General features: G+C 44.7%; 1 protein-coding gene across 1 annotated transcript in view; it reads right to left on the reverse strand.

Annotated features, from left to right (window-relative positions):
• coro2ba (coronin, actin binding protein, 2Ba) overlaps positions 1–21,979 on the reverse strand; it is a 59,184-nt gene extending 37,205 nt beyond the window's left edge. Inside the window, exons 1-3 of the mRNA XM_073032613.1 lie at positions 21,761–21,979; positions 6,368–6,484; positions 335–484 (exon numbers count right to left, since the gene is read on the reverse strand). Coding sequence (XP_072888714.1) covers positions 335–484; positions 6,368–6,484; positions 21,761–21,961 — 468 coding nt within the window. The 5' untranslated portion in view covers positions 21,962–21,979. The remainder of the gene's footprint in view (positions 1–334; positions 485–6,367; positions 6,485–21,760) is intronic.
• Between the last annotated feature and the right edge of the window lie 316 nt (positions 21,980–22,295).

Raw genomic sequence — 22,295 nt, forward strand, 5'->3', positions numbered from 1 at the left:
TAGAACAAAGTTCCAGGGGTGGTGTTACAGGCAGATACATTAGGGACACTGAAGAGACTCTTGGGTAGTCACATGGATGATAGAAAAATGGAGGGCTATGTAGGAGGGAAAGGTTAAATTGATCTTGGAGTAGGTTAAAACTTCGGCACAACATCATGGGCCAAAGGGACTAAGTAGTGTTGTACTGTTCTACGTTCTGTGTTCTATATGGGCTCACTGTCCAACCTGAAAAAGTACTCAGCTGGCAAGGCAGCACTCCCTCAGTATAGCTTTGCTTGGATCGGTAGACATTCTGCTGATCGTTAAGCAGTACCAGCAGAGGGAGTTCTCTCACCTTATAATCATAACCCGCGCTGAATAAGATATTATTGGTGGTGGGGTGCCACTCAACGAGGCCAACTCTCCGACTGTGTCCGTACAGTTCCAACACAGCCTCAGTCATGTTCCTCTTCAGACCTCCTTCTGGGATCTCCCAGAGTCTCACCTGGAAGTAACAAAGGGAATCATTTCATACACAGTGGGATAAACTTTAAGTCAAGTCAAGTCAAGGCATGTCAAGTTTATTGTCATTTAACCATATACATGTATAACATATATAACCATATAATGTATATAGAAACGAGACATTTCTCCAAACCAGGGTGTAAAGCACAGTAGTACATATAACACACAATAACTTATAAAGGTAAAGATAAAATCTACAGATTAATCACACATAAGTAACAAACTAAAGTGCATTAATATTAAGATTAACCAGTGACACTTCGAATACAATGCAGCAGGGAGATCAGAAGCCTGACAGCCTAGGTGAAGAAACTGCTTCCGTTTTTATGCATCCTAGTCTCCTGCCTGATGGTAGAAAGTCAAAGAGGATGCTGGAGGATGCTGATCCTCTCAGCTGTTCTGGCAGTTCTTTGTAGAAACTTCTTGTCCGATGCTCAACTACTCCATACCAGATGGAGATGCAACTTGTCAGGATGCTCTTAATGGTGCTCCTGTAAAATGCAATTAATATGGAGGTGGGTTGGAGCCTTGTTTGCCTCAGTTTTCTCAGGAAGTGCCTTCTTGTTCAGGGGGGTGATATTAAGGGACCAGGTGAGGTCATCCATGAAGTGAACTCCAAGGAACGTGGTGCACTTAACTCTCTCTACGGAGGAGCCACGTATTCGCAGAATGGGATCTCTCATCTCCAGCTTCCCGAAGTCCGCAATGATTTCCTTTGTCTTCTCCACATGTTCTGCTTACACCAATCCACCAGCCACTCCTCCTCCTCTCGATACTCTGTCCCGACATCATTCTTGATGAGGCCAACCACCGTCGTGTCATCCGCAAACGCGATGACCCGGTTTGAGCTGGATCCTGCGACACAGTCGTGCGTCAGCAGCGTGAACGGCAGCGGGCTGAGCACACAGCCCTGGGGAGCGCCAGTGCTCAGCCTAAGGGGACGGGAGACATTGCTGACTGTGGCCTTACTGTTAAGAAGTCCTGTATCCAGTTGCAGAAGGAGGTGTTGAGACCCAGCAAGGACAGTCTCCTCACCAGTTTCTGGGATATGATGGTGCTAAACGCTGAACTGAAGTCTATAAACAGCAGTCTGGCATATGAGACCCCATTTTCCAGGTGGGACAGGACAGAGTGGAGGGCAGAGGCTGTTGCATCGTCAGTGGATCGATTTGAGTGATAAGTGAACTGGAAAGGGTCCAGTGTAGCCGGGAGAAAGGCTTTAATGTGCTCCATGACCAGCCGTTCAAAGCATTTCGTAATGGTTGATGTTAATGCCACAGGACGATAGTCATTTAGGCAGGTTACTGTCACCTTCTTTGGCACTGGAATGATGGTTGCCACCTTGAAAACCGAGGGAGACAATAGATTGCTCCAGAGAGATGTTGAATATATCCACCAGCACCTCTGACAGCTGGGCTGGGCTGCATACAATGCCAAAATTCAAAGTAAATTTATTATCGAAGTACATATGTGTCACCATATACAACCCTGAGATTCATTTTCTTGCAGGCGTTTACAGGAAAATAAAGAAATGAAGCAGATTTTATGAAAAAGTATACAGAAACAAAGACTGACGACCAATGTGCAAAAGAAGACAAACTGTACAAATACACGGTAAAATACTAAGAATGCCAGTTGTAGAGTCCTTGAAGGTGAGTCTGTAGGCGGGAGGAAAAATTTCACTGAGACGATCAACCTGAATCTCTATGAATGGTAACCATGGCAAAGCTCGCAGGGACTCACCGCGCTCTCTCTTCCCTCTGTCTCTTTAACCTTCTCCAGGCCTGCAATCTCCCATTGATTCTGGCCTCCTGGTCTCCCCTGAACTTAATCACTCTACCATTGGATATCCTGTCTTTCACTGCCAAGAACCCAAGTTCTGGAATTCTCTTCCTAACCCTTCCTGTCCAATCCTGCTTCTTAAGCCCTACCTCTTTGCCTAAATTTTTATGCCGTCTCCATGAATAAAAATGAAATAAAAACACTGAAAACCTGAAATAAAAACAGAAAATGCTGGAAATCCTCAGCAGACCAGATGGCATCTGTGAGGAGAGAATGGAGTTAAATTTCAGGATGAAGGGACGTCAAGCCTGTTTCTCCATTGATGCTGCCTGACATGCTGAATAGTTCCAGCAACATTTTACTTAGACACTAACTGCTGGAGAAACTCAGCAGGTCAGGCAGCATCTATGGAGGGGAATAAACAATCAATGTTTTGAGCCAGCACCTTTCAAATCTCTTGTGTTTATTTTTACTTATGACAATTTCTTATGTGACTGGGCACCAAAATTCATAAGGGGTAATGTTCCACTGAAGCAATTCTGGAAGATCTGCTACCTTAAAGTTTCTGTGAAATAAACCATGTAGCTGTTGTTGTACTTGAGAATTCTCCTCCAGCCCTGAAGTTTTGCCACAATTAACCAAGCTCAATATCACATTTATAAGGCATTAGGTGAGGCCTAATTTGGATTAAAAGGCGGCATCCATCATTAAGGATCCCCCACCACCCAAGACATGTCCTTTTCTCATTGCTACCATCAAGGAGGAGGTGCAGGAGCCTGAAGACACACCCTCAATATTTCAGGAACAGCTTCTTCCCCTCTGCCATCAGATTTATGATTGGACAATGAATCCATTTACACCACCTGAGTATTTTTTCCCTCTCTTTTTGCATTACTTAATATTTTTAATATATACTTCTTATTGTATTTTATATATTTATTATTATTATGTATTGCAATGAACTGAAGCTGCAAAACGACAAACTTCACAGCTTATGCCAGTGGTATTAAGCCTGAGTTGATTCTGATTCTGAGTATTGTGGGCAGTTCTGGTCACCTACCTACAGGAACATTACCAATAAGACTGAAAGAGCACAGAGGAATTTCACAATTACCTGAGTTATAGGGAAAGGTTGGATAGGTTAGGACTTTATTCCCTGGGGTGTAGGAGAATGAAAGATTTGGTAAAGGTGTACAAAATTATGAGGAGTACAGATAGGGCATCTGCAAGCAGGCTTTTTCCCCTCAGGTTGGGTGAGACCAGAACTAGAGGTCATGGGTTAAGGGTGAAAGGTGAAGTATTGCAGAAGAACATGAGGGCGAGCTTCTTCACTCAGAGGCTGGTGAGAGTGGTGATGTGGGTCTGATTTCAACACTTAAAGAGAAGTTTGGATAAGTACATAGAGGGGAAGGGCATGCAAGGCTATGGACCAGGTGTAGGTCAGTGCGACTAGGCAGAATAACAGTTCAGCTCAGACTAGATGGGCCAAAGGGCCTGATTCCGTGCTGTACTGTTCCATGACTCTATTAATTCACCCCAATGCAATGACAGGAGGAGGTTCTGCCTCCTTCTTCCAGCTCACCTTTCCTGGGTACAACTTGTTGGGGATGACCTATCAGGGAAAGCTGCGGTGACTGGGTCTCTGGCAGTGAGTCTCTTTGTGGCTCAGAAAGGACGGGGGTGGGGGGGGAGAAGAGGAGTGCAATAGGTGACTGAGCATTCCGTAGTTAGAGGAGCAGGCAGGATGTTCTGTGGACATCCGGATGTTATGCTGCCTCCCAGGTGCCAAGGTCAGGGGTGTCTCAGATCAGAGCACTCTAAATGGGGAGAGTGAGCTTCCAGAACTCTTGGGACATTTTGACACCAATGACATAGGTAGGGAAAGGGAGGAGGTCCTGAAGAGGGAATATAGGAAGTAAGGTAAAAAGCTGAAAGCAAGGCCTTCGGGGGTAGTAATCTCTGGATTGCTGCCTGTGCCACGTGCTAGTGAGGGTAAGAATGGGGTGATTTGTCAGATGAATGCGTGGCTGAAGAATTGGTGCAGGGGCCAGGGTTTCAGATTTATGGATCATTTGGGATCTTTTCTGGGAAAGGTATGATCTTTCTTTTTCAATCTTTTTATTGGATTTTTCTAAGACAAATACATAGTGGTCATAATAGTACAAAGGGAGTGGGATTACATTGTTGACAGTTAACACGTGAGCAGAAACTATAGGTAACTCCAATATAATTGACCTCCCAAACTCTTAATGTAGACAAGATACAAGGAAATAAAAAGATGGGAAAAAAACCCAAATTGAAAAATAAAAAAAAAAGTTAACTAAACTAAACAGAACTAACACTAAACTAAACAAAGCTGGGCTATTGTGGGGAAGGTATGATCTGTACAAAAAGGACGGGTTACACCTGAACCCCAAGGGGGTGGGGAGGGGGGGGAACAATATGATTGCGGCAGGTTTTCTAGAGCTGTTAGGTAGGGGGTTGGGAACCGGTGTGATGCGTCTTTGGATGGAGCAGTTGGTATACATTAGAAGGTGCAGTGTGTAGTGAGGCTGTGAGGAAGGACAGGCAAATGATAAGCCAGTGGAATGGGTTAAAGTGTAATAGCGAGCCAAAATCAAAAAGAGTGATGAATCTAGGATTGAAGGTGTTATATCTGAATGCACACAGTACACGGAATAAGGTAGATGATCTTGTGGTGCAGTTAGAGATCGCCAGGTACGATGTTGTGGGCATCACTGAGTCATGGCTGAAAGATTATAGTTGGGAGCTTAACATCCAAGGATACACATTGTATCAAAAGGACAGGCAGCTAATAGAGGTTGGGGGTGGCTCTATCAGTAAAAAAAATGAAATCAGATGCTTAGAAAGAGGTGACATAGGATCAGAAGATGTAGAATCCTTGTGGGCAGAATTAAGAAACTACAAAGGTAAAAAGAATCTGATAGGAGTTACATAGAGGTTTCTGAGCAGTAGCCAGGATGTGGGCTGCAAATTAAAATGGGCAATTGAAAAGGCACGTAATAAGGGTAATATTACAATAATTACAGGGGATTTCAATATGCATGTAGATTGGAAGAATCGGGTTGGTGCTGGATACCAAGAGAGGGAGTTTGTAGAGTGCCTATGAGAAGGCTTTTTGGAGCCCACCAGGGGAATTACAATTCTGGATTGGGTACTATGTAATGATCCAGATTTAATTAGCAAGTTTAAGGTAAAGGACCCCTAAGGAGGCAGAGATTATAATATGATAGAATTCACCCTGCAGTTTGAGGAGGAGAACTAAAATCAAATGCATCAGTATTACAGTGGAGTAAAGGAAATTACAGAGGCACAGTAGAGGAGCTGGCCAAAGTTGATTGGAAAAGGACAATAGCAGGGATGACAGCAGAACAGTGCTTCTGGGGAAAATTCCTGAAGATGAAGTATTTTAAAGGGAGGATGAGGCAATCGTGGCTGACAAGGGAAGTCAAAGTCAGCATAAAAGCAAAAGAGAGGGCATACAATACAGCAAAACTGATGGGGAGTTAGGGGATTGGGAAGCCTTTAAAAACTGACATAAAGCAATCGAAAAAGCCATAGAGAAAAGATGAAATATAAAAGTAAGATTGCCGAAAAGTATAAAAGAGGGTACAAAAAGATTTTGCAATTTGCTGCTGACAGTCAACAAGAAGAGAGAGGAGAGGAAGAGTGGAGGGAGTGGGGAGAGGGAAGGAAGGGGGATAGGGAAGAGGAGAGGGGAGAGAGGAGAGGAAGAGGGGAGGACAGGGGACGGTAGAGGGGAAGGAGAGGGGAGAGTGGAGGACAGGAAGAGGGTAGAGGGGAGGAAGAATAGAGGGAAAGGGGAGAAGGGGGTACAGGGAAGGGTAGAGGGGAGAGAGTGGAGGAGTGTTCAAATCTTACTCTCACCACACAGATTGAATTCAACAAGTTAAATTAAATCAGAATCAAATCTACCCTCAGTAATGGTAAGTACAAAACTATCCGACCACTTCTGCAATAGAATACACCCACTTCAGTCCATCTGAGGACCTGCCTTCCCGATGTTAAGGATTGTGTGTTGAATGATGACATTACTTACTGAAGTGTCCTCAGAACAGGAGGCTACAATGTTGTCCACAAATGGGTTCCATTTAATGTCCAGCACGTTTCCCTGGTGACCACAGACCTTGGGGTAGAGTGGGTCAATCCGTCCTGTCTGAGAGCAGAATGGGAGGGAGGTGAGGGGGAGAATGAAGAGGGGCAGGGGTAGGGAGTGGGGAGAGGGAGAGAGGGGATAAAGGTGGAGGGTAGAGGGGAGGTGAAAGATGGGATGGAATGGGAGGGGGGAAGGTGAGAGGGGAGAAGAGGAGGAGAGGGGGAAAGAGAGGGGAGAGAGGGTGAGGGGAGGAAGAGGTGGAGGTGAGGGAAAGAGGGGAGAGGAGAGGTGGAGGGGAGAATGTGGGGAAGGGATTGGAAAGGGGGAAGGGAGAGGAGAGAGGGGGAGACATAGGGGATGGGAGGAGGGGAACCAGAGAGGGGAGGGGAGGTGGAGTGGAAAGAGGAGAGAGGAGAGACCAGGGCCGGTGGGGAGGACAGAGGCAGAGGTCAGAGGAAGGAGGTGAAGAGGAAGTGGAAAGAGGGAAAGAGAGAGAGAGGAGAGGAAATAGGGGAAGGGATATGGAAGAAGAGCAGGTGGTAGAAGAGGGAGCAGAGAAGGGGAGGTGTAGAGGGGAAATGAGAGGAGGATTGGGAGGGGAGGATAAAGGAAAGAGGAGAGAGAAGAGGGAAGAGGCATGGAGAGAGAGAGAGAGAGAGAAAGCATGGTTATTGCAGAAGTGAAATAATGTGTATTTGAACAGTAACTGTTCCAACCTCAAAGTTTCTGACTGTTGAAGAACTATTGTATGTGCACTCAGTGTTGCAACAAAGGAAATATGATGATGAATGTGTGCACAGCACGATCTCACTGACAACAGATAAAGTATGGAAGGAGATAGATGCCAGGAAAACACTAAAATACCATCGAAACCTTTGCACCTGTTTTTTCATATAGACATGACCTCTGTTTAAGACACTCCCTTGATACTGCCTGTACCAAGATCCTGGCATGAGTTTTGAGCTGAGGACTGTGTTTAGGATTAGAGAGAAACTTCAGAGCATAGCTGTGTGGGCAAGATGCAGATGTGATTATCCTCAAAATCAGTGCTTCGCAAACCTTTTTGGCTTACCGTCCCCTTGGCTCCCAGGCCACATCTCCCTCACTTTCCGGCCATTACACAAAAACTATAAAGAATATTGATTTACAATGTCCAGTGAAGGAGAAAAGGAACTGGGAATTCAAAGCAGTGACAAATTTTCATCAACAATTTTAGAGCGTACATTAGCAGTCCGACTATTCACTACCTCTTTGCTTTTTCAGCTTTCGGTGAGATGGATGAGCTTGGTGCAGTGATACCAGCTTTTCAACATCAAGCTGAATGTCACTCAGACGAGTCACAGAACCCTGTGTTCAGTCATTTTCAGTCTGTTTTGTTGCTTTGAAAGAAGTTGGGCAATTGCATGAAACTAGGCTCCACTAAATACGACGTTGCAAAGGCAATAAAGGACATCTTGACATTTTTCCGCAGTGCAGGATAGCATTCAGAGACTTCTTTCTGCAACCAAAAGTCTTGATATGGTTTTCTGAACCTCGGCTTCAGCTCAAAGTCATTTTGTAGTGAGTCCAGTTCTTCCTCCATCCTTCCTGTTAATTCCTCAGTACAAGTGTTCAGGAATGGACATCACCCTGTTTGGAATTTGAATCAAGAAAAGATCCTGAAGTGTCTCTGACATGTCTTTACGCAGTTCACCCAGGTGGGCATAGAAAACTTAAAGTTCGTCATCTGATATTCTTCCTCTCTTTCAGGGAGGCTCAGAAATCGGTAAAGGTCATGACAGCCTACGTTGCATTTAAATAGGGTTATCTTGGAGAGAAATGTGGAGATGACTGATTTGATTATTATAAGATTCACATAATTTCCTTGCAATTGAAGCTTGATTTCATAAAACTTTGCAAATGATTCGGCCAAATACGCAATGTCATGCCTAATATTCTTGAGTTGATTAGTGAGTGAAATATTCAAGCCTTCAAAGAATTTTACCAGTTTCGAAAAGCATATAAAAGCGTCTCAGGTAGTTTTCTTTTAAAAGCCACCCGATTTCTGTGCAACAGCAAGTGTTCAAACTATTCATCATATTCAATACAAAGTCGGGAATTGAGAGAATGGGACCTGATTTTATTTAGTGCTGTGATAAAAGTATTTAATGATGTGTGCAGCTGATCACTTGGGCTTTTTTTTTGCAAAAAGGTGTCTGAATTACACAATGAATAGTAAATATGTTAGGTATAGTTTTTTTCAAGAAAATAATAACCCCACGGTGGTGTCCTGTCATTGATGGTGCTCCATCTGTTGCGAAAGCAAGAATGTTGGTGAGCGGGATGTCATTCTCTTTGAAAAATTGCTCATCTGAAATTACCTCCCCCTTCGTATCTGTTTATAATTCCCTTGTAAATAAGAACTCTTGAACTATGCTTTCATTTTTTATAAAGCAAACATAACAAGAAGCAAAGATTCTTTGCCTGGCAAAGTTGTCTCATCCAATTGCAGAGTAAATTCTGTTGTCCTGAGTACTTTTTACAATGTGTCTTCCACGTTCTCAGACATTTCATTTATTCGTCTTTGAACAGAGTTTTCACTGAGTTGAATCACTTTAATTATTTGGTCCGGTGAGTTATGAAAAGCCATACTCAAAAACCTCTGCTTCTGACAGAACCAGTTCTTCTCTAATTGTTTGGGCTTTCCAGATTCGGCAATGAGCAATGAAATGTATGAAGCATGCAAACCATCACTGTTCTGGTGTGAAGTGCTGACAAACGTCTTTTGAAAGGTTTTCAGTTTCTGAAAGTTTCACAAAGTGACTAAAAATAAGCCAAGTTCTTGTTTGCTTTATCAGAGTGCATTCTGTTCAAGTGTTCAAGGACATTGCCTCATTTTCTCCCAGCAGACACACTGGCTGCAGTTAGTTGCTTGCTGCTCGTATGAATCCATATTTCAGATAACCCACACTATGCTGTCTGCAATTCTTTCTCATTTGGCCTGCTTCTTTCATTTTCCTTATGGATTCACAGCCATGGTCAATTGCCTATTGTTTAATTCCAACCTCAAGGGCTGCGATCAATAAAGGGGAACATTATGACCTCTCTGTCTGAAGGCACATTAAGTGGGGCAGTGATATCTTGGTTGGGCTGTGGTCTAGAGAAATGTAGTCAAGATTGTTTGAAAGGGCATATTCTGAACTTTACCCCACTGAATGCCATACCCTAATTCAAAGGAATTGTGTCACAGCATAATTAGAGTAATGGAATAACTGTACTACAGCAGTGAAGGACAATAATAACTGGACTGGGCCCGGAAATAACACAATTTCTTCAGTCCAGATTTCTCATGAAATGTCAAACACGTAAGTGTCACATTGCTTTTCAACAACTATAACACTCCTGAAGCAAAGTCTAAGAGAACGGTGGGTTAGCAAGAGATGAGGTGATTACGTGATTATGAAACACTGATGATCAAATGCTGATAATGAGTAATTAATTTCTTAAAGTAAGCCTGTAATCTCTCAGCTGCCCCTTGCAACTGAGCATCTCCCTACAGTCCCCTTTATCGTCATCGCCCCGTTAGAAACTTCCAATGCTCCAGGGGGTGGGGGGGGGGGAGAGTCTAATACTAGAAAGCATGCAATGTAGGTGATTGGGGGGGGGGAGTTCAAAGGAGATGTGGAGGACAGGTTCTTTTGCACAGAGAGTGGAGGGTGCCCGGGGGGCAAATACAAGAGATGTTTTACATGCTTACACAGGCACATGAATGGGCAGAGAATGGAGGGATATTGACCATGTGCGGGCAGAAGGGATTGGATTTTATTAATTTAGCCCAACACAATGGGCTGAAGGGCTGTTCCTGTGCTGTACTGTTCTACGTTCTGATCTTGTAATCATCTCCTCCACAATCTCCATCAGCACAGCTGCACCACAGGGCTGTGTGCTCGGTCCCCTGTCCTACTTGTTTTACACATACATTTATGACTGTGTGGCTAAGCACAGCTCCAATTCCACATTCAGGTTTGCTGATGACACCACATTTGTAGGCTGAATCAAAGGTGGTGATGAAAAGAGCTGACTGTGGATTGCAGAAGGAATAGAGACAGGCTCGGCCTGATCAACATCAATGGGTCTGCAGTTGAGAAGGTGAGTAGCTTCAAGTTCCTCGATACACACATCACCCGGACTGTACACACCAGCTATGTGGCAAAAAAAGCACAACAGCGTCTCTTCCACCTCAAGTGACTGAAGAAGTGCGGCACGGGCCCCCAAATCCTCAAGACCTTCTACAGGGGCACAATTGAGGCCATACTGACTGGCTGTATCATCACAGCTTCTTAACCTTTTAGACTTTTAAATTCACGTGTCTGTACATTGCAACGGAGTCATAACGCAAAGATTTTTACTCCCTCACGTTGTGGGATGGATATAAGATTTAAATAAATTCTTCTTCATTAATCAGCATACAGGAGGGAGACTGAAAATCTCCCTGTGGTGCCATAACAACAATCTCTTACTCAATGTCAGCAAGACCAAGGATCTGGTTATAGACTTGTTAGACTGGTTATAGGAGAAGGAATCTAGAGGTCCATGTTCCAGTCTTCATCGGAGGATCAGAGGTGGAGGGGTTTAGCAACTTTAAATTCCGAAGTGGTATTATTTTGGAGAACCTGTACTAGGCCTAACACTTAAGTGCGATTATGAAGAAAGCACAGCAGCACCTTTACTTCCTTAGGAGTTTGTGGAGAAACGGCATATCACCTAACACTTTGTCAAAATTCTATATATGTGTAGTGCAGAGCATATTGACTGGCAGCATCCACCTGGTACTGGAACAGAAAATCCTACAAAAAGTAGTCAATCTGGCCCAGTCCATTATGGGTAAGCCCTCCCAACTACTGAGCACACTTACCGTATGTGGAACTCTGTCGCAGGAAATCAGCATCCATTATCTCCACCACCCAGGACATGCACTCTTCTCACAGCTGTCATCAGGGAGAAGGTACAGGGGTCCCAGGATTCACACCACCAGGTTCAGGAACAGTTATTACCCCCCAACCATCAGGCTCTTGAACCAAGCGGCATAAATTCACGCAACTTCACTTACCCCATCATTGAAATGTTCCCACAACCCACGGACTCACTTTCAAGGACTCTTCATCTCATGTTCTCAATATTTATTGCTTATTTATTTATTATTATTGTTTTGTCTTTTTGTATTTGCACAGTTTGTTGTCTTCTGCACTCTGGTTGAACGCCCTAGTTGAGTGGTCTTTCAATGATTCTGTTATGGTTATTATTCTCTAGATTTGCTGAGTATGAAATTCAGGGTTTTATATCGTGACCTGTATGTACTTTGACAATAAAACTTACTTTGAATTTTTTTGAACTTTGAACCAAAAAGCCAAGATTACATTTAAAAAACAGAAAATCGATTTGCTAGAAAATGAATAATTATAACTTACTGCAGTTGTGACAAACATTTTCTGAAAAGCGCCTGCAAAACTCTTAACTCGGGACAAGGTGTGGTTGCAGACTCGGACAGAAGGTGGAGCCACTGAGCTTACCCCCCAACATTAGCTGCCATACAAAGGAGTCAAAAGAATGTTCTGCAAACAAAACATTGATGAAAATGGGGAAAAGGTGGTAAAGCCCCCTGAAATGAAGGAGTATCAGGTAGGACACATCTCTTACCACCTTTTTTACCTTGGACACTTGTCCCCTGGACTATCCCTCTCCTCCCCTCTATCTACATCTGCGCCAGTAACCTCAGCCTCCTCCTATCCTTAGCATGAGGACCACACCTGCTTTACGCCATCAGAGACACAGGGGACACTTCTTAGGGTGGCATAGCCACAATCAGCTAAATTGTAATGCAACGTGTTAATAAAGAGCTCTTCTGACATTAGCTCAGGATTGTAGATTTCTATATTGTAGAAAGCCATTTGGCCCATAGAGTTCATGGCAGCTTACAGAGAAATTCCACTCCCTAACTCTTCCTGTAACCAATTCTCCTTACTAGTGAAGCAAGCAGATAGAAATAAACCTCAGAACCGAACAAAACTTTCAGTCAATGATATTTGTGTCGTACTAATTAAGTTAGTAATCAAATGCCTAACTAAACTAGTCCCTTCTGCCTACACAAGGCCTACATCCCTCCATTCCCTGCACATTCATGTGCCTGTCTAACAGCCTCTTAAACGTCTCCACCACCATCCCCAGCAATGTATTCCGGGTACCCACCACTCTAAAAATCCTGCTGTGTATATCTCCTTTAAGCTTTCCTCTCTCACATTAAATGTATATTTTATAGAATTAGACATTCCAAGCCTGTGAAAAAGATATCAGCTGTCTACTCAGCTATGCCCCTCCTAGTCTTATGAACCTCCACCAGGTCTCTGCCGCTCCAGAGAAAACAACCCACGTTTGTCCAACTTCTGGTGATGGCAAGTGTCCTCATAGCCACTAGCACCTGGTGAACACTCCCTGGTGGACACTCCCGTGTCCAAAGCCTCCACATGCTTCCTATAGTGAATCTGCCAGAAATTAATGCAGTATCCAGCCTAACCAGAGTTTTATAAAGTTGCAGCATCTCAACTCTTGAACTCAATTCCTCCACTAATAAAGGCAAGTGTGCTGGTTTCTATGAGTGATTTTTAAAAAAATTGTTCATTACTACTCAAACAGATGGGCAAATCATAACTTGAATGCAAAGAAGAAATTCAGTTGCCCAAAACATTCACAACTCTGAGTTGGCTCCAATTAACTGATTAACTGCTATTCACAGCTTTTCCTCAGGGTGGTGCTGTTGGCCCCAGTGCGGATGCTCTTATTACAGTCGTCTGACCGAGAGGTGGCGCTGGGACCCTCTGTCCCAGACTGGGCAGGACTTTAACCATTCACATCCGGGCAAGTGCCCCAGGCTGTGGAATCCGCCCCATTCACACCTGGGCAGGTGTCCCAAAGTGTGAAATCTGCACCATTCAAACTTAAGCAGGTGTCCCAAACTGTGGAATTTGCTCCACTAACACCTGGGTAGGTGTCCCAAATTATAAAAAAAAGTAAACAAATAATATGAACTGCAGAGTCCCTGAAAGTGAGTCCACGGGTTGCTGAGGGAAACAGCTGCCCCCAAACCCGGCAGCGTAGGACCAAAGACTAAAGCACCTTCTGCCCAATGGTACTGAGCAAGGGGAATAAACACTTTTGGGCCAAGACCCTTCATCAGGACTGGAAAGGAAGGAGGCAGAAACCAGATTAAGAGGGTGGGGAGAAGTTGGAGAAACCAATACTCATACCATCAGGTTGGAGGCTAGCCAGATGGAGTGCGAGGTGGTGCTTCTCCAGCCAGAGTTTGACCTCATTGTGGCAGCAGAGGAGACCATGGACAGACATGTCAGAATAGGAATGGGAAGTCAAGCTGAAATGTGTAGCTGCTGGGAGATCCTTCCTTTTGCAGAGGACAGAGCAAAGGTGTTGGTCAATGAGGTGCCCCAACCTACGTCAGATCTCACCAGTGCTGAGGAAGCTGCATTGCAAGCACTGGAAACAGTAAACAACTCCGACAGACTCACAGGTGAAGTGTTGCCTCTTCTGGAGGCCCTGAATGGTGAGGAGGGAGAAGATGTATGGGAAGGTGTAGGGATAAGTGCCGGGAGGGAGATGAATAGGGAGGGACAAGTGGACAAGGGAGTCACGTAGAGAACGATCCCTGTGGAAGATGGAAGGGGATGGGAGGGGGCAAGGAAAGATGTGCATAGTGGTAGGATTCCATTGTAGATGGCCGAAGTAACCAACAGTTTTGAGCCCCTTATCTCAGAAAGGATGTATTGTCATTGGAGAGAGTCCAGAGGATTCCAGTAATAAAGGGGTTAACATAAGAGAAGCATTTGGCAGTTTTGGGCCTGTACTGACTGGAATTTAGAAGAATGCATGGGGATCTCATTGAAAACTACCGAATGTTGAAAGGACTAGATAAGGTGGATGTGGAGAGGATGTTTCCTCTGGTGGGGGTATCCAGAACTAGAGCACACAGCCTCAAAATTCAGGGGTGACCTCTTAGAACAGAAGTAAGGAGGAATTTTTTTTAGCCAAAGAGTGGTGAACCTGTGGAATGCTCTACCACAGCTTGTGGTAGAGGCCAAGTTGAGGGTATATTTAAAGCAGAAGGTGATAGATTCCTGTTTGGTCCTGAGGTAGTGAGAGGTGTTTTGGTTTGAATGGGATCCATGGTGAAATGGTGGAGCAGACTCGATGGGCTGAATGGCCTAATTCTGCTCGTATGTCTTATGATCTTATGGTCTAACCAAGAATGACGTGCATAGGCTCGTAGGGTGGTAGGTAAGGTTACTTGGCAAATTAAGTTATCCCTAGTGTTGATGGTGGGTGGGTTAATTGGGGGAATCACCTGCAGAGAGTAAATAGGAGAATGGATTGATGGGACGGCTCTTAGACTTAGTGGGACGAATGGCCTCCTTATGCTTGTAGAGAAATATTTAGGAGAACAAAGAAAATGTGTTTTCTTTGAGCGCCAAGATGTCACTCTGCCCATCAAGGCTCTGATAGCTCTTTGAAATAGACACAGGTTGGAAAGATCAGGGAGTTATGTGTAAGGGGACTTGGCACACAAGACAAGAGGGGGTCTACAGCAGATCAGCTCTGATCATGTTGATTGGCAAGGCAGGCTAGAGGGGCTGAATGGCTGACTCCAGCTCCCATTTCCTTGTGCTCTTAGAGACACAGTACTGTGCAAAAGTCCTAAGCAATACATATATGTAGCTAAGGTGCATGAGACTTTTGCACAGTACTGTATTTATCAACATGGAACAGAGAGCGAGTTTGTAAATCTGGCGGGATCAAAGGATGTTGGGAATGGTGAGGGTGCAGCGCCGCAGGAGGGGTGTGAGACAGGTGGCAGAGAAGGAGTGCCAAGGGTGCGGGTGGAGTGGGTGCAAGTACACCCAGTCCTGAGACCCCAGGTAACGTCACTTGATTCTAAACAACTGGCTTATTGATCATTATAGAACGTCTCTCTGGTGTTTCCTGCTCCCTCCCCACTCCCTTCCCCTTTTCCCAACCACGATTCCCCTCTCCCCGCACCCTTCCCAATCTCAGTCCACAATAGAGACCCATACCAGAATCAGGTTTATCATCACTCACATATATAGCACATAGAAATCTACAGCACATTACAGGCCCTTCGGCCCACAATGTTGTGCCGACCATGTAACCTACTCTAGATACCGCCTAGAATTTCCCTAGTGCATAGCCCTCTATTTTTCTAAGCTCTATGTACCTATTTAAGAGGCTCTTAAAAGATCCTATTGTACCCGCATCCACCACTGCTGCTGGTACTGCATTCCATGCACCCACCACTCTCTGTGGAAAAACTTATCCCTGATATCCTCTCTGTACCGATTCCAAGCACTTTAAAACTATGCCCCCTCATATTAGCCATTTCAGCCCTGGGAAAAAGCCTCTGGCTATCCACATGATCAATGCCCCTCATCATCTTATACACCTCTATTAGGTCACCTCTCATCCTCCACTGCTCCAAGGAGAAAAGGCCAAGTACACTCAACCTATTCTCATAAGGTATGCCCTCCAATCCAGGCAACATCATACGCTATGATTTTTTTTTTGTGGCTGCAGTACAGTACAATACATACAATCACTACAGTACTGTACAAACGTCTTAGGTATCCTAGCTATATATATGTTTAGAGAGTAGAGTAACTCACTTCACTGCCCCAGCCAAGATGACAATCAGCCACTTCACTCATTAGGCCTGAGAGATATTTACTGACCAGCACCAGAACAAGGGGCTGAATGATCTCCTGTGTCATATATTGCCCATGATTTTATGTTCTCGATTAAACATTTTCCAGCTTCATGTGGGATCTTTTCATCTGTCTAAACTTCCAATTTTTCTCCGTGAGGTTGTGAATGACCGTGGGCTGGTAGATAAGGTGCTAACAAATGCACTTGGTACACTTGCCTTCATCCGTCAAAGCAATAAATTCAAGAATTGGGACACCTTGTCCTAGTACTTCAAAGTAAATTTTATTATCAGAGTACATATATGTCACCACATCCAACCCTGTGGGCATACTCAGCAAATCTATAGAATAGTAACTATAACAGGATTAACGGAAGATCAACCAGAGTGCAGAAGACAACAAACTGTGTTGATGCAAATATAAATAAATAGCAATAAATAACAAGAACATGAAACATCAAGATGAAGAGTCCTTAAAGTGAGGTCAAGGGTTGAGAGAAAATCTCAATGGATGGGCAGCTGAGTGTGGTCACCCCCTTTTGTTCAGGGGGCTGATGGTTAAGGGGTAGTAACTGCTCTTGAACCTGGTGGTGTCAGTCCTGAGGCGCTTGTACCTTCTGCCTGAGTACTGAGTGCACTTCTGGTCACCCAGTTATAGCTAGGATGCCGCTAAGCTGGAGAGTGTGCAGAAAAGATCCATGAGGATGTTACTGGGACTGAAGGGCTTCAGTTATAATGAGAGACTAGAGTAGGCTTTTACCACCAATGACACGCATTACTTCACTAATTTGCTCTTACCTCATATTTTTGCTCTCTTCCTTTACCACTTCTACTGCAGTTTCTTGTGTCTACTGAATATTTTTTACTGAATTGTTAACTAACTGATGATCTATTACTTAACATAATACCTCAGCCATGGGCAGTCCCAAGCTTGGCTATGAGAGGAAGAGGGATGGGAATGGGGCTAGCAACCCCATCCCGTAAAACCTCAGCGCTACAGAAATGCCAACAGAATCTCCAAAGACCTCATCCCTGGGAGAGGAAGGATCCTCAAAGATCCTTCACCTGGGAACAACTTGAAAGACTTGCCCGGAAAAGAGGACTCTGGTGAGCTGCTGTAAGTGGCTTACACCCTAGCAGGGGTGATGGGCTTCAGTAATTAGCATGATATACAACTTCTGGATTGAACTTTGGAATTGATTGTGGACTTCAGAAAGAGAAGTCCTCATCGAGGGGTCACCAGTGGATAGGGTGAACAGTTTCAAGTTCCTGGGTGTTAATGTCTCTGAAGATCTATCCTGGGCCCAACATATGGGTGCAATTACAAAGAAGTCACAACAGCGGTTATATTTCATTAGGAGTTTGAGGAGATTTGATATGTCACCAAATTTCTACACGTGTACCATGGAGAGCATTCTAACTGGTTACATTGCTGGCTGGTTTGGAGGGGCCACTGCACAGGGGTGGAAAATGCTGCAGAGGGTTGTAAACTCAGCCAGCTCCATCATTGGTCCCAGCCTCCTTGCCACCAAGAGCATCTTCAAGAGGCAATGCCTCAAAAAGTGGCATCTAACATTAAGGACCCCCACCACTTAGAACATACCCTCTTCTCATTATTATGTGTAGGATTTTGTGAATAATGCTTTACAAAAGCCATGGCCCTTTACTTCCATTATGAACAAAACAAAAGCAGTCACCTTGCACTGATGTCGTTACATCAGACACTGTCTTTCAAAGTGAACCCAACAACTCAATGACAGTGTTGGTGAATTATGTAGAATAGTTTCTATTATGAACAATATGTGTTATCTGTTACCCATTACATAATCCTACAGAGGTACAGAGGCCTGTAGCCACACACTCAGTGTTTTAGGAGCAGCCTCTTCCCATCCACCAGATTTCTGGACGGTCCATGAACACTACCTCATATTTGCTCTCTACTTATATATTTCTTACTCTAACTTATAATAATAATTTTTAATGTATTGTACAGTTCTGCTGCCGCAAACAACAAATTTCACGACATATGTCAATGATAATAAACCTGATTCTGATTCATTCTGGGTCGAGAGCTGTTGCTATGGGATTAGTGGGCCAGGAGTTTACATCTCTCTGCTGTGGAATTCATTTAAGCCGACTTATTTTCCATTAAAACTGGAGCACCTGTGTAGATAATTTCATTCTGTTGGATTGTTGCCAGCGGTGACAGACTGCTCTCAATTCTTAGTTGTAATGTTCACACAGAGCTGTGAATGGAGGGGGTGGGCAGGCCAGGATGGTCAAATTAAGAAGGAGACTGTTAAATGTATTTAACAGGAGTTATGTTGCCCTGTCCAATTCTCTGCTATTAGCCTCAATAAACAGACAAGGGTTTACGGACCCCTGCCTCCTCCTAACAGCATCGTTGCTCCAGTTATCGTTGTAGATCTGCGGGTCAATTCCTCCTCTGCCTTTGCCCTCTTCCTCGTGCCTCCAATCCCATATCCCCACCTCTTTTCTGAAGAACTGTCTCCTGTCAGCACTCGGGAAAGATCAGCTCCAGTTTTGAGGCCACATAATCCTCTCTCTCTTTGCTTCAATTAATCCTAAATACTCCCATCACAGTCTTTCATACTCATGGGAATACAAGGCCTATCAATACCAACAACCCTCAGGATCTAACCCCATTGGCCTCAGTTAGGACCCTTGGCCACTGGTTACTAAAATGCAGAGAGGACTTGATGTGGATGAGCTGAAAAGCCTTGGACTACCACAACTACCTGGTGGGACCCTAGTGGTACTTTTGTGCCTGTACATTCATGCTGTGTGTCTGATGTTTAATGCCAGTGATGTCTTGCTGTTCGTTATATGCCATGTCGTATGATGTGGTGATCATGGTCTTTTGATGAACATGACTGTTTTTGGTGATTTTTTTCTACAAGAAGTGGTTTGTCATTGCCTTCTGTGCAGTGCCTTTACAAGATGGATGACCCCAGCCATTATCAGTACCCTTCAGAGATTGTCTGCCTGGCGTCAGTGGTCGCGTAACCAGGACTTGTGATGTGCACAGGTGACCATCCACTACCTGCTCCTATGGCTTCACATGACCCTGATTGGAGGTGAGGAGCTAACCTTGCCCAAGGGTGACCTGCAGGCTACACCTCCTTTGTCAGAGAGGTATCTCCAGCCCGACACCCAAACGATGTCTTTGCTCGATTAATAAGTGAGGAATTCCCAGCTGTCGGTTTGGAACTGTAGGAAACTACTTTTCATCTCAACCACATCAAACTCCCAGGTAGCAGTGGCCAGGAGTGGTGAGATCTCTCTGGGTCATACTCTTGACTTGGGAGTATGGTGTCCAAGTGGAATCAAGGCAGAGCTAATGACTCCCCTTTGCACTGGATCTCCCTCCATACGGCATTCAGTCAGCAGACCCCCACACCTTGACCAGACACAGAGAGGCCTGCGTAGAGCCCATATGCAAGAGATCCTCCTGGAAATTCATAGCAACGGACACAGAATGTGTGGGGCACTATGGTAGCATAGCGGTTAGCAAAACGCTATTACAGCTTGGGGCGTTCTGATCTTTGATGTTCTATTCCAGTGACATCTGTAAGGGACTTATACGTTCTCCCCGTCAACCACGGGGGTTTCCTCTGTGTGCTCTGGTTTCTCCCACGGTCCAAAAAGGGTACTGGATAGATGAGTTGGTCATTGTAAATTGTCCAGTGATTAGGCTAATGTTAAAACAGGTGGATTACTGGGTGGCATGGCTTGATGGGCCAGGAGGACCTATCTCACTCCATATCTCCAAATAAAAAATAAATAAAATTAATTAAATGCTGGAAGAACTCGGCAGGTCAGGCAGATCTATGGAGAGGAATAAACAGTCAGGCCGAGACCCTTCATCAAGACTGGAAGGGAAGGGGGGAAAAAGTCAGATTAAGAAGCTCTTTTCTTCCCCGTTCCTTTCCAGTTCTGATGAAGGATCTGGGACCAAACCATTGACTGTTTATTCCTCTCCAAAAAAGGTTTCCATTTATGAACCTTGCGGGATCTGGGTTCCCACACTCTCAGGTTCTCTATCACGTGCTACTGACAGCTGTGCCCACTGTGCACTGTCTCTAAGCCCTGGGCACAGATCCAGCCCGATCTCTTCTCCCAACAGCTGGTCTGAGATATCTAGCCCCATGCAGTAGGAATTTAGCATGCTCCACAAGAAGACGTGTGATGCCCCAGATTCTGAGAAGAAAACTCAGGCTTGAACCAGACCCTATTATAAAAACTTCCATTTTTATAATACCCTCAGTATGTCCTAAAGAGCTTGACAGCCAATGAAAAGATCTGTCACGTGTACATCAAAGCACAGAGTGAAATGCGTCATTTTTGTCAACCTCGAGCTAAGTCCAAAGATGTGCTGGGAGCACAGTCTGCAAGTGTCACCATGCCTCCGGCGCCAACATATCTTGCGTACAACTAACTAACCCTAACCCGTATGTCTTTGGAACGTTGGAGGAAACTGGAGCCCCCGGAGGAAATCCATGTGGCCACGGGCAGGATGTACGGACACCTTACGGACAATGATGGGAATTCAACCTCAAACGCTGAAAAGCGAAACGCTAACTGCCACGCAGCAGTACTGCCCCACCTCTGTACCAAGAAAGAGACACGGGTGTTGGAGAGGGTCAAGAGCCAGAGGACATAAAAAGAATGTGATTGGCTCAAGAGCCAAAAGCTACACCAGGAGACACTTCTGCACACAACGAGTGGTGTACACTGCCAGTGGTTTGGAAGGTCATGGGTGCAGATTCACTGTTGTGTTTAACCGGGAGCTATTTAAGTTTCTGAAAGGAAAGAATTTATGGAGTGAAAATTCACTCTTTCGGTACCTTCTACACTTCGTTCTGCATTGTTACAGTTTACGTTATTCTAGCTCAATGCATTGTGTAATTTGACCTGTATGAACAGAAAACAAGACAAGCTTTTCACTGTATCTTTGAACATGTAACTATAATAATCCAACACAACACACACAAAATGCCGGAAGAACTCAGCAGGTCAAGCAGCATCTGTGGAAATTAATAAACAGTCGACATTTTGGGATGATGCCAATATATCAGTGGCACATTGCCATGGAATGTTTGATGGTCTGGGTTTGTACTCACTGGAATTTAGAAGGATGAGGGGGGATCTCATTGAAACCTTTTGAGTGTTGAAAGGCCTAGACAGAGTAGATGTGGAAAGGATGTTTCCCATGGTGGGAGAGTCTAGGACAAGAGGGCACAGCCTCAGGACAGAGGGGTGCCCTTTCAAAACAGAGATGCGGAGAAATTTCTTTAGCCAAAGGGTAGTGAATTTGTGAAATTTGCTGCCACATGCAGCTGTAGAGGCCAGGTCGTTGGGTGTATTTAAGGCAGAGATTGATAGGTTCTTGATTGGACATGGCATCAAAAGTTACGGGGAGAAAGCCAGGAACTGGAGTTGAGGAGGAGACAGAAAAAAAGGATCAGCCATGATGAAATGGCAGAGCAGATTCGATGTGCCAGATGGCCTAATTCTGCTCCTATGTCTTATGGTGTTATGGAAACGATACTTACCTGCTCTAGTGGAATAACAAGGAAGGAGCCCCCGCCAGCAGACTCGGTCACAATGGCAAGATACTTGGGGTTGATGGCACAGAAGTGGTTGTCATGGACGTTCTTGGTGATGGAGATGCCATCGAAGCAGTGCTCCCGGCTGGCCGCCTTGCCGTAGACATTCCGGAACTTGGAGCTGCGATACTGCGGACGCCATGACATCTACCGAAGAAAGGAACAGAGCAGTTAAAGACTAGCTTTACGTATTATGTGCACATCAAAACATACAGTGAAATGTGCCTTTTGCGTCAAATCAACTCAGCGAAGAATGTGCTGGGGGCAGCCTGCACCTGTCACCATGCTTCCTGCACCACGACAGGATGCCCACAACTCACTAACACTAACTCATACAACTTTGAAATGTGAAAAGAGACCAGAGCACCCAGAGGAAACCCACATGGTCACCGGGAAAATGTACAAACTCCTTACAGCAGGAATCAAATCCCAATCTGACTGCCAGTGTGGTAAAGTACTGTGCTGACCACTATGCTGTCAT

This window comes from Hemitrygon akajei, chromosome 30 (assembly GCF_048418815.1).
Source record: "Hemitrygon akajei chromosome 30, sHemAka1.3, whole genome shotgun sequence".
Lineage (NCBI taxonomy): Eukaryota > Metazoa > Chordata > Chondrichthyes > Myliobatiformes > Dasyatidae > Hemitrygon > Hemitrygon akajei.